This window comes from Melanerpes formicivorus, unplaced genomic scaffold (assembly GCF_026170545.1).
Source record: "Melanerpes formicivorus ecotype bairdi unplaced genomic scaffold, bMelFor1.0.p_v2 SCAF_3141, whole genome shotgun sequence".
Classification (NCBI taxonomy): Eukaryota; Metazoa; Chordata; class Aves; order Piciformes; family Picidae; genus Melanerpes; species Melanerpes formicivorus.
This window is the reverse complement of record NW_027145492.1, coordinates 5650-17716: the sequence shown is the minus strand read 5'-3', so window position 1 is coordinate 17716 and position 12067 is coordinate 5650. Positions and strand designations below refer to the sequence as shown.

The following is a 12067-nucleotide window of genomic DNA, read 5'->3' as shown; positions in this document are numbered from 1 at the left end:
GTATAAGAATTCTTTTGTTCTGTCTGCACAAAGTAACAAAATATAACTATAACCAAAATACGTGAAAATCAACATTTCTCTAAAAATAATAATTTTTTGAAAAATTAAGAAACCTTAAAGCCTTTTTTTTCAGGCTGACAATAAAAATCTTTTACACTTGTAAGTCAGGTAGGAGCTGAGAGTAATGCAGACAAGTATATTTCCACTTAAGTTACTAAACTTTAATTTCCGGGTGAAACACATTCAATCTGTATGTAATCTCTATGTGATTCTCAAATAACTAAGTTTCTTGATAACGTTTAAAAACAATTGTACTGAAAAATGTTGCATCTTGACTCCTTAGCAAAATCCAGACAGAGAGATGGGAGAAGAAAAGTATACTGCTGTCTTCACATTTTCTTCCTGCCCCCCCACCCCCCCCCCCGCCTTACTCTTATGTCATCCAACACTATATTTATTGCACTGAGGGTATCAGAAGCACCATGGAAATATGGAGAAGAAACTATGTGAAACATATAGAACTACTGGCTACGGAAACATGAAATCACCAACTTGCCTGGAAAGCTGGCTCTGAGATGCCTCTATAGCATCAGGTACAGCTGGGGTTGGCTGGGGTTCAAGATTTAGGTTACATTTTTTAGATACACAACTATCAGTTTTACAGAACAGCTGCAGCTCACTTGCTCTGATCCAAAGTCTGTTTTTCCTCTTTATCTGAACAAACTTACAGTAAGACCTTCCCCTGCAGAGGTCTTCCAGACTCAGAGATACATGAAGCCACTGTCATACACTCTACACAGCTCCAGTGGTTGAGAAATAAATACAACCTTTCTCAGCTACACAGAATTCATAATCAGGAGCATTAGCATCTAAAGAAGGTTGTTTCATCAGCAGAACCTTGCAATGCTAGCAAGGATACTTGAACAAAATAAAGAAACTTCAGAGCTCTTAGAGCACAGGATGAGTTTGCAAGGTTGTCATGTGTTTACTTTTAATGTTGCAAATATACAATTCAAAGAAAAGAAAGCAGGAAGGAAGTAAGATTGAGAAATGCATATGGTTAACAAAGACCATCATCTTGGGAAACCAGAACAGGTACTTGTATTTGATATATAGATGCAGTCAGTTACAAACTGCATTTGTTACAGACAACTTTGTCACTACAAAACAAGTATAACTATGAAATATGCAATAAACCATACAGAGATCACATTCATAAATCATGTCACAAAAATAATAAGCCACATAAGTGAGATATCTAATAAATTATGAAATTATTTGTATAAATAAAAAAAAAAAAACCAACATCATGAAGTCCTCTAAAATCCATGTGTGGCAGGGGGCAGGAGAACCCCAGCTGTATCTCTACAGAGCACATAAAATCACAGCAAGTGGTTGTGTTGTTGACACAGGTAGGTAAGTGTGGATACAGAAAGGTCCTTAAGACAGTGCCTCCACTGTTTACAGTGGAAATAAACTCTCTTGTTCTGAAAATTTTCCCCTTTATGCCATTCCTTGTTAATAAACATGAATAAATTTGTTAACTCAACATGGCATCTACCTTGTTTAACAATGTTTACTTATGTGCCATTTTATTTATAGAGGTATTCTATTACTACAACATCTTCATGTTCAACTTAAAAATTAAAAAATAACGAAATCATGGACTAAACTGTGTTGTTTTTTGTTGTTTTTTTTATACATCTTGTTTGCATCTCAGTCTTTTAAAACAAAATGAAACTTTTCTGGAGTAGAAAGAGATTAAAATCTTAATAGGTTAATAGTGGGCTTTCCATATGAGAATTTCTTTAACATTTTTATTTCCTTTACATGACAGATTACAAACACATGGTCTGTTCTTGAGAAGTTCAATGTGGTTATGTGTATATTTAAAAACAGAACCCCCAAACAGTTAAAAGATTATCAGTAAGGCTTTTATTATGACTATTCAAAAGTTAGGAAAGCAATCTATGCAAGTCAGCTCAGCCTCTTTTTTGCATACTTCTTATGCTGAGAGTGATATCAAGATTATGTACCATTTTTCCACTGATCCCATCCAGCACACACTGGCTATACTTCATTTACTGTCATTCTTGAGTGTATGGCTTTAATCACAAGACCATCTTTTTATTCCCTGCTTCACTAGTTAACATGGTTTCTAAGTGCTGCAACAATTAATAAAAGCATTTCTTCCTCAGGCAACAGCTTTATTTCCAAGCAATCACTATGAACTGTGTTTATTCCACACAGTCCATTCTACTTATGGAAAGGGTCCTGTGAAAAATACTATCCAGTCATGCAGCCAGAACTAGTATTTTAACTACATGGCATGGCTGAACAAGACATTAGAGAGTCAGTTTTCATCCTTTGCTTAGATCACACACCATAGGTTTGATGAAATCTACTGTTGCTGAAAAGAACATTCAGGTCAAGAATACCCCAGGTTCACAAGTTTCTGAGAGAAATTACTTTAGACAGAAGAAGAGGTGACACCGAATCAAACTTACTATGCTCTATATTTCCACCCATCCGATTTTCTCAGGTCTTTACTCCCTTCCAAGTTCCTCCTCTTAATCTTTCTTTGCCTGTCTCATCTTAGCTCCTGTTTTCAATGTGCCACTACAAGGTTAGAAAAAAATTCTTTAAAATTATACCTGAAGTGTCTTCTGAGCAACAGGAACCAAGTTATAGCCTGCAGAGTGGCAAAATTTAAGAAATTCTTCACACCACTAGAAAGACATATATTCTGATAAAATTTTCTGTATTTCAAGTCTAGGAAACTATGCAGACATGAACAAAACTAGACTTTGTTATCTTTCTTAACATTGGTAAAATGAAGTAGACATTGATCGTGAGGGGAAATAAAAACCTGATCCAACAACACTTGCAACCTAAAGAGCTAGATTTTGGCAGTTATAACAACAAGGATTTATAATGAAAGCCAGACCACTTTAATAGGTAGCAATGGCATTCCCACCTGTATTATAGGCCATAAAGAACTTTCTTTGAAGATTTAGTATCCATTCTTATTGAGTGAGCATGCACATATTTACAGTGCCTGAGAATTTGACATGTACCTATTAACGCAGTAAAATAAATCACAGCTTTTACTATAGCACCAAATAAGAGAATAAAATTATCTGCATTGACAAATAAATAACAATACTTCACCTTTTTCCTCTTTATTTGATGTTCTGGAATAGATTTTAATGTGACCTTCACTCAGCTTCATTCAGATGTAATATTGCTTTTTTAAAATTATTATTGATTTGTATTTTATTATAAAGTTACTTGTGCGTGACCATGACAAAGAAAAAACAATTTGAAACAATACTTGGATAGGGTGCAACAACAATATAGGTATTTTCACTACTTAAAAGGGATAGCCATTTAGAAATCATTGTCATGTATATTTATATATGCAGAAGCAAATATAGGCATGTAGTCCATACCATATATCATAAATAATGCTGTGTCCAGTGCAGCAGTGAACTCCAAAATATTTACTCTTTCACACACTAAAACATCCTGAAACTATCCAATCTTTCTTCAGATTAGCTAAATTTTCTCCTCCCCCCACCCTGTGGCCTCGGGTGTTTTTATTTCAGTTTACAATAAAAATATTGTTTTACTAAAGTCAAATGTTTACATAGAATACCAAATATTTTATGCATTTGAAAGTTATTCGGGCATTTTTTACTGACTACTGTTTCCATAGTAGCTACTATTTTACATCCAATCCATCTAAGCAATGCATTTGCTCAGCATGCATGAACACCAACGTAAGGAGGCAAACCAAACGTCAGACTAGAGCATTTCTGGAAAAAAGCAGAGTTGGCATTGTGGGTCCTGGTTCTGCTCTGTACAGTGCTTCTCTGTAACTCAGCAGGTGACAGAGCAGATCTGCTCTGCATAACATATTCCTATAAAAATCACTGCAGAAACACCATTTGTAAGATCTTTACAGCACCTGTAACTATCACAGAAACCATGTAAGTCAGTAACCACTTAAATAGGACTTGGTGCTTCCTATAAAATGTGGAATTACTGCCATGCATTCCCTAAATAATTGTTTATTCTGCTAAACATTGATCAACTTCATTATCCAAGTGTTTACTCTGGTATGAATGGGGAGAATTTTAAAAAATTAAGGCCTGCATTCCAAAGTGCTGAGAGTGTGTACATAGAATATATTCATGAAGATGTTATACTTCAGTTGTTTCATGTCAGTACTATGAAAATCCAAAGTGGATTTGAAGACCTGAACACTTAACTTTGACATCTTCAACAAATAGCTTTAATTGTACTTCAAATGAAAGCCTGTGGTTATCCATGTAGTTGATATATTTTCCCCAGTTCAACAAATCATACATCTTCATTAGACAATTTCTCTCTTTTGGAGAGTCATGCATTTGTTAAATCACCAGAGGAAGAGAAACATGCAGTGGATTCTCTTCTGTCACTTCAGGTAGCCCACAGGAATGCTCGTTCTAGGTAATGGCACTTACTTAAATTACCTTAAAGTTCCTTGTGTGGAGCTTTTTGTCATAAACAACTTATTCTTTCAAAGGAGTAAAGACCAATTGGTCATTTTCATTTAGTTTTCTCTACATTTTATTTATTCACAATGTGTCTAAATTTTTAATTGCAAGAAAAAGAAATACTCCTGGTATGAAAATCCACATCTAATGTTTATTCATCATCATTATCTCTAACCATTGTTTATATAAAACAGTCATAATTTTTACTGTTTAGAGATCTGTATCACCAAACTCCATGAAATGTGAATAGTCTGACAGTGCATAGGCACAGTATCACTTTTTCTTTTTACTTAAAGAGCTATCATACTAATTTAGTTAAGCATAAACATTTAAAAGGGCTTTTCCTAGGAGGGAAGAGCAACAGAAGTCTAGAACTTCACAGATTTATTGCAGGACAGCAAGGTAGCTGCAGCACTGTTACCTTTCCTCCCATCCCAATTAGTACAACACACTGGTACATGATGAATAGCCACATGAGCATGACTGCACTGTCCTTTCCATCCATCCAGATAAAGGTTTTATCCAACATCTTGGGATAATCTTCTAACTTAACTATGAGTTCCTCTGCCTATAGCAAGTTGCTAGCACTGTAATGAGTGGCTGCATGTTTATATTGCTGCCCACTATGTGTGTGTGGGGCAAGATCACTACTAGGTGAAAAGGCCATATTCAAACATAAGGTCTGCTGCATGAAGATTTTGAAGAATACTGCCATATAACCAGTGTGGTAAAAAACCCTGTATGATAAAGATGATGGAAACAAAACAAAACAAACCAGTCTTGAACTGAGTACAGGAATGTAAGGATGAGATAAAACAAGAATTGTAACTGCTCTTTATGATTCTTCTCTGAAAGATTAATTGTAAAATAATTGTTATACCACAACAATTTTATTTTCATGCTGATACCAAGAAGATTACAGATCTCTAGTCACATCAACATTTAGATTCAATTCACTTACCACAGGATTTAAGCTTTCACATTTAAAATATGCTTCCTATTTTTATTTTACGGTATACCATTCTATTTCAAGAAACCAATTTGGCTAATGTTGGATTTTTTCCAGCTGTGCCTGTCATTTACAGTATGGATAAACTTCATATTCATTATACACAGAGACACAAACTTAGAACTGTTACAACTGATTTAACATTAAGACTTAGAATCTTAAACAAAATTTTTCTCTAAAGTCATGGTAATTCATATGCAACTCATTTAATGTTAAATTTAGGCAGAATAATTTATATACTACTCATTGCATGTGTGCAGAAAATTTCAAAGCATCATATATGCACCTAATTATTTTAGTTTTATATTTGTTAATTTTGAATTGGATAAAGAAAAAAAAAGTTAAAATACAATGCTGAAAAGTAATTTATATAAAAAAAATTCATCAGTTTTTAACACATATAGCTTTAAAACCCATCCTACATTCTCTCCTTTTACTGTAACAATTTCACATCAGGCAAAATTCATCTCAGCTGCATGCAAAAATACATCTTTATATAAAAGCCAGCCTAGAAAAGATCTGAAATTAAATAAGTACTCACTTGTTTGCTCTTTGTTTTTGTAATGGTGTCCGAAATGGGTTTCTTCCTCTCTTTAACAGCTGTTTTAGAAAACAGTTCTTCAAACTCATGATAATCTATGGTAGGCTCTTCAATTTTTTCCCACACAAGTGAAGCACTAGAATCTCTAAAGTTAAGCAAAAGACCTATGTAGGGCAATGTCAAACTAAATAAAGTCATAAATGGAGGAATGAAGAAATAAAATAGCAGCAATTTAAAAGGTATTGCCTGGCTTCTACTAGCAGCATTTTGATAAGACATACTATAGATTCTCCCCCATACTTCTTTTTTTATACATGATAATGGTCAAGCTCACTTATATCACCCACTTTACATACACAGGAATAGAAATAAGCTATAAAACGTATAGACACAGACACAAAGAGAAGTAGAAATAGTCAGTTGTCTGCAGACCACCTGTGTAACAGTAGCGAGAACCTGAAAGAAGAAATTCATCAGTACTCAGAGGCATAAAGAAAAGATTAACAAAGAAACTTCTTGTCACAACCAAGAATGGCATTTTACAATCAAAAAAGCTTCAACTACCAAAACCAAGTACGTCAAAGTGATAGTAAAGTAAGGGCTACCAGAATACATTTATGCTGCCAGGCAAACCAATTGCAGTTTGAATCTGCCAACTGAATGTATAAGGGGGTGAGTGGTTAAAATAAAAAATAACTAGATCTTTAGGACACTGGAGAAGGAAACTGGAGGATAAAATGCATTCAGCATACATTCGTCTACAAGGAATATGCTACCAAAACTTGCAAGCTGCTATGAAGACAGCTAAGGGGAAAGCTAAGGGGAAGCACAAAAATAACATACTAAAAATAACCTCACAGAATGCTTTGTGGCACACAGTCACCCCCAGATCTCTGATCAGCACACAGTATGTAACCCCAAAGGACAGATGAAAACACTACCCTTGGAAAGCTTTCACATGTAAATAACATTACTCAGAGTTTGTGTGCTTTAAGGAAAACAGGTATCCCATTTATATACCCAACTGCAAATCAAATTGCTTGTATTGAGGCTCTATCAGAGACCTGCCTAGCAGTAAAAGACTAATAACACACAATGCTATCAGGGCAGCCATAAAGTGAAAAAACCACTCTCTTTACAACTCTATCACTTACCTTTTACTGTGAAGCTGAATTCTTGTCCAGTAAAGAGGCTTCATTGGCCGAGAAGGTTCTATCACATGTTTCCTGCTCCCTTTCTCCTGATTCATCCCCATTGCAAATAAACCAGCTGGTAATGGAGGAGGAAGAAACCCACATCCCTGTGGGACTGTTGGGTATGTGCTTCCTTGGGCTGGTGCTGGAAGAGGTGGTGGGGCTGGAGGTGGAATTCCCTGCCCTGGCAAAGGAGGTGGTGGAGGAGGCACACCTGCACCAGGCAGAGGTGGCGGTGGAGGAGGGACACCTGCACCAGGCAGAGGAGGTGGAGGTGGCGGAGGAGGAGGGACACCTGCACCAGGCAGAGGAGGTGGAGGTGGCGGAGGAGGAGGGACACCTGCACCAGGCAGAGGAGGTGGAGGTGGCGGAGGAGGAGGGACACCTGCACCAGGCAGAGGAGGTGGAGGTGGCGGAGGAGGAGGGACACCTGCACCAGGCAGAGGAGGTGGAGGTGGCGGAGGAGGAGGGACACCTGCACCAGGCAGAGGAGGTGGAGGTGGCGGAGGAGGAGGGACACCTGCACCAGGCAGAGGAGGTGGAGGTGGCGGAGGAGGAGGGACACCTGCACCAGGCAGAGGAGGTGGAGGTGGCGGAGGAGGAGGGACACCTGCACCAGGCAGAGGTGGAGGTGGCGGAGGGACACCTGCACCAGGCAGAGGAGGTGGAGGTGGTGGAGGAGGAGGGACACCTGCACCAGGCAGAGGAGGTGGAGGTGGTGGAGGAGGGACACCTGCACCAGGCAGAGGAGGTGGAGGTGGTGGAGGAGGGACACCTGCACCAGGCAGAGGAGGTGGAGGTGGCGGAGGGATGCCCCAACTGTGCAGAGGAGGTGGGACTCCTGCTACAGGCAAGGGTGGTGGTAGAGGTGTTTGTGAGACTCCAGCACATGGGAGAAGAGGGTGAGGAGGCAGAATTGATGTCTCCTCACTTGGCAATGGTGGAGGCGGAGGAGGGGGGTGGTGGTGGAATTAGGAAAGAGTGGTCCAGCTGTGGTACTGCTGGACCAGAAGAGGGAGGGAGTCCTGAGCAGGGGAGGGGTGGTGGGGGTGGCACTCCTGCCATGGACATGGGAGTGGCAAGGGAAGGACCATGAGCTCCAGGCAGGGATGCTGGCAGTGATGAGGGAATGCTACATGTGCGTTCTGGGGCTAAAGAAGGGGGATGTTCAATACAAGTCACATCTACAGTACTTGAAGAAGCTGTCATTTTAGTCTCTCCTTCAAATGCAAGGAATGAATTAACTTTGGGTCCTGGAAGAGGTGACTGTTGCATACTCTGTATTGATTGGCTTTGATTCAGGGGCACTGAGATTAGTTTCGGTGACAGAACTAAAGAGATTTCAGAACAAAATGTGGGATGTAGTTCTAGAGCTGGCAATTTCTGAGTTGGCCCTTCACTTTTGCCACTTTCTAAGTGTGGTAGAGCTGGTGGCTGTGGCAGTGCATTGGCTGAAGGCATTATATGTGTTAAATAATCCTCCATTGGTGACGTTTGTACAGATCTTGCTTGTGACACAGTCTTGTGTGTGGTCTCCTCTTCTTTTGTATGAAGAGTCATGCTGCTGAGGTCCCTGCAGACTGCATGTGTGTGCTGATTTTCCTGCTCCTTCACAGCAGTTTGTACTTCTGCAGCAGGGAACTGTTTCTCTAGTTCTGCAATTTTGCTTCTCAGATCCTCTATGGTTTGCTCAAGTTGCTGGATGACACTGGCACGCTCCTCAGATTTCACTTCAAAATCATCCTTTGAAAGAAAATAAGTACAAAATAGATAACATTCATCACCATGTAAAAAGTAGATTTATATCAAGAATATTTGTACTCCAGAAGTTCAGACATATCCAGTTATTTTAAGTACTTGTAAATAAATATTCTTGGCTAGCTGCATCTTACAGTGAAAGAAGATAGTTTAGGAAAACTGCTTACTTAAACATGAAACTACCTTCATCAATATAAGCATGTTTTAGACTGTGATTATGTTTGTGAAAATACAAGAATCATCAGCAACCCTCCCCTTCCCCCACATAGCTTCACCAAGAAAACAACCAACAACTGATCACTGGTACTGCAAGTGTTTGTGTGCACAGGCATATGCAGACATGGCAGTGAGAAGGACATAGCATTAGTTTAAGTCTGTTAACTGGATATATGTTAACCATTTCTTCAAAGGGATGCAATCTATGTAAGACTCAACATACCACTGATCTTAGGATTGTAATATACAGTCTAGTGATACAATACAGATTAGGAATGCAGAACACAACAAATGTTCACTTTTTGAAAACAGCTAATCTCAGAACAGAGTAATCATGCTTTTCTCCAGACAGTATGCTTGGGAGGGAAAAGACGACAAAACTGAAAGAGAACGTTCTTCCTACCCCAAATATGAAACTCCTCTGACAAGTGACAAACTGTTAACAAGTAACATTAAAAAAAGCTTCCTGTCTGGAATGGTTGTTCTGTATTTGACAATTTCTACATTTTCAAAAAATCTTTCATGGAAACATGTGACCCTGCCTTATGTAGTCTGAGTAGAGAAACCATTAGCTTTAAATGACATAGTAATTCTTATGTTTTTAAATAAACACCAGTAACAAACTGTACTTAAAGAAATTCCAAAAGACATATCCTAGCCTGAAAATAGCCATTTGTGCTTATTCAGGGAAGTTGAACAGGAGGTAGAACAGAAATGGCTTTTCAACACAAAACCTTTTAAGAAAGTTTCATAACTTACTATTTTCTAGCTAGACACGTTTACTATTTAGTACTTTTTGTTGTTTTTAATTCAGTTTATTAGTCATCACTCCCAGCATTTAATTTAATTAAGTTTGCCATGCAACCAATTTTCCAAATGGTTTCAGCAAAACAGGTTTTTTGTGCCTTTTTGTTCCCTTTTATAACATTGCAAGCTTCATGGATGAGACTATAACTTAATTATAGGAAATCTTTCAAATATTGAGATTTTACAGAGATACAATACCTGATGTACTAATTTCCTTGATTTCTTTCAGGAAAAGGTGTTTTTCATCTCATCCTTTGACACATGAATCATTTAAAAATTGGAAAACGAAGTTGTAACTTCCAGGACTATCAATGGAATATATGTTCACTAATACTTAAAAACTTGTTTCTGCACAGGATTGTTTTTCAAATGTGAAACTGAAATTTTCTGTTTAGAGAAACCTTAGAGTTTCCTGTATTTCCTAAAGCAATTCTGTAAGTAAACCAGCAACTGCTACATTTAAACCAAATGCTGTTTGATTCTGCAACACTTTTTGTCAAAACTTACAATGTGGAGGACCTACATTGTTTGAGCTTCCTGGAACAGCAGTTTGAATTGGCAGTTATGGAATAAAACTGGTTTCCCTACCAAACTTTGAAGAGAAATATAAAACAGAGAAAGGAACTTTTTTCTTCCAGTTAATAGTGAAGCAATGAACATAGCAAATGTATTAAGAAACAATATTATAGCAAGGAAAAAAGGCTGAAAAAGACATTTCCACTAGAGACTGATGATGCTTCAAATCCACTCGGATTCCTTTAATAATTCAACACTTTATAGCAGAAAGTTTTTGTGAAGGAGAAAGGGAATATTCTATTTTCTCTTTGTTTCATCTGCTCTTATCCTTCTACTAGTCACCTGCAAATACAGTAAGGCCTATCAGTTCTTCAAATGGCAACATTATCAAAGCAAATGTGTTCCTATCATTAACTAAAGCAACACACCCATTTTCAGTTTTTTGGAAATAAATCCTTTTTCTCCACACTGTAACTATCCTAAGCTCTCATTTTACACTGTAAGTATACTTCACAAGAGCTTTTATGATAGATACAGGGTTTGAATTGTTAGAATTGGAAGATTCATTCTTGTCACAATCATACTGAAATCAGAAGAATTAGATGCATTATTAAGGCAAATTTCTTCAGAACCATGTCATGATGGCTGATTTCAGAACAGTTCAGCACTTCAGTTCACTTATATGTGAAGACTGCATTAAACTTTTCACAAGAGAGAGAATTCTTGAATCCTGAAATTCTACCTGAATTGCAGAAAAAAACTTGAATTCACTGTTGTACAAGAGAGTTTACCCTGTAGATCATGAAATTTCTTTCAAGAGATGATGTATTTTTTTAAGTTAAAAAAGAAAAGGAAATCAAGTTAAATAATTAAGCAATTCAGATAAACAAAAACATATTGATTAAAGAAACTTTTATCATGTGTCCTAAGAAACAAGTTTTTGATAGTCTTTGAGACATGGCATTTAAATCAACCTAGTGATATGCTATTATGTTGTTACCTAACAATCAGTATATTCAGATTTTCACAGAAACAGCATATTATGAACAAACAAGGTTTCACTGTGAATGCAGAAATACATATCCAGAGGAAATTACATACATTTGGCTTAAAACCCAAACAAATCAAACAAAACCAAAGCCTGACTATTTATATGCTTCAGTAATTATGTAGAGATAATTTTAATTTTGACTTTTAAGACGCCCTCAGACTAGTTTAATTAGATTTCTTCATTTTACCTAGAAAGAAGTTTCCTCTAGATCAGAAAGGACTGTATCAAAAAACATTAATCCAAAGGACATTTGTACTATCCTCAACAAGGGACAAATATATATTTTAGATTAAGTCCAATAAGAAATGAAAATGAGACAATTCTCTGAGAAGAATAAGCAAAGAAAGACTTAATTTTTCATACATGTAAAAGATGGTCAAAAGCAGTTGACAAGAACCAGATGACCCAGGTAGAAAACAAAAACAAAACAAAAAC

At 37.3% G+C, this 12067-nt stretch overlaps 1 protein-coding gene across 1 annotated transcript; it reads right to left on the bottom strand.

Annotated features, from left to right (window-relative positions):
- Positions 1-5938: 5938 nt before the first annotated feature.
- On the bottom strand, positions 5939-9027 carry LOC137440518 (formin-2-like; the record flags this gene model as incomplete). The annotated part of the gene is made up of 3 exons (XM_068136746.1): positions 5939-6236; positions 7246-8240; positions 8911-9027. Coding segments are annotated over 3 exons (1290 nt in total), but the record flags the coding sequence as incomplete, so codon positions are not given.
- Between the last annotated feature and the right edge of the window lie 3040 nt (positions 9028-12067).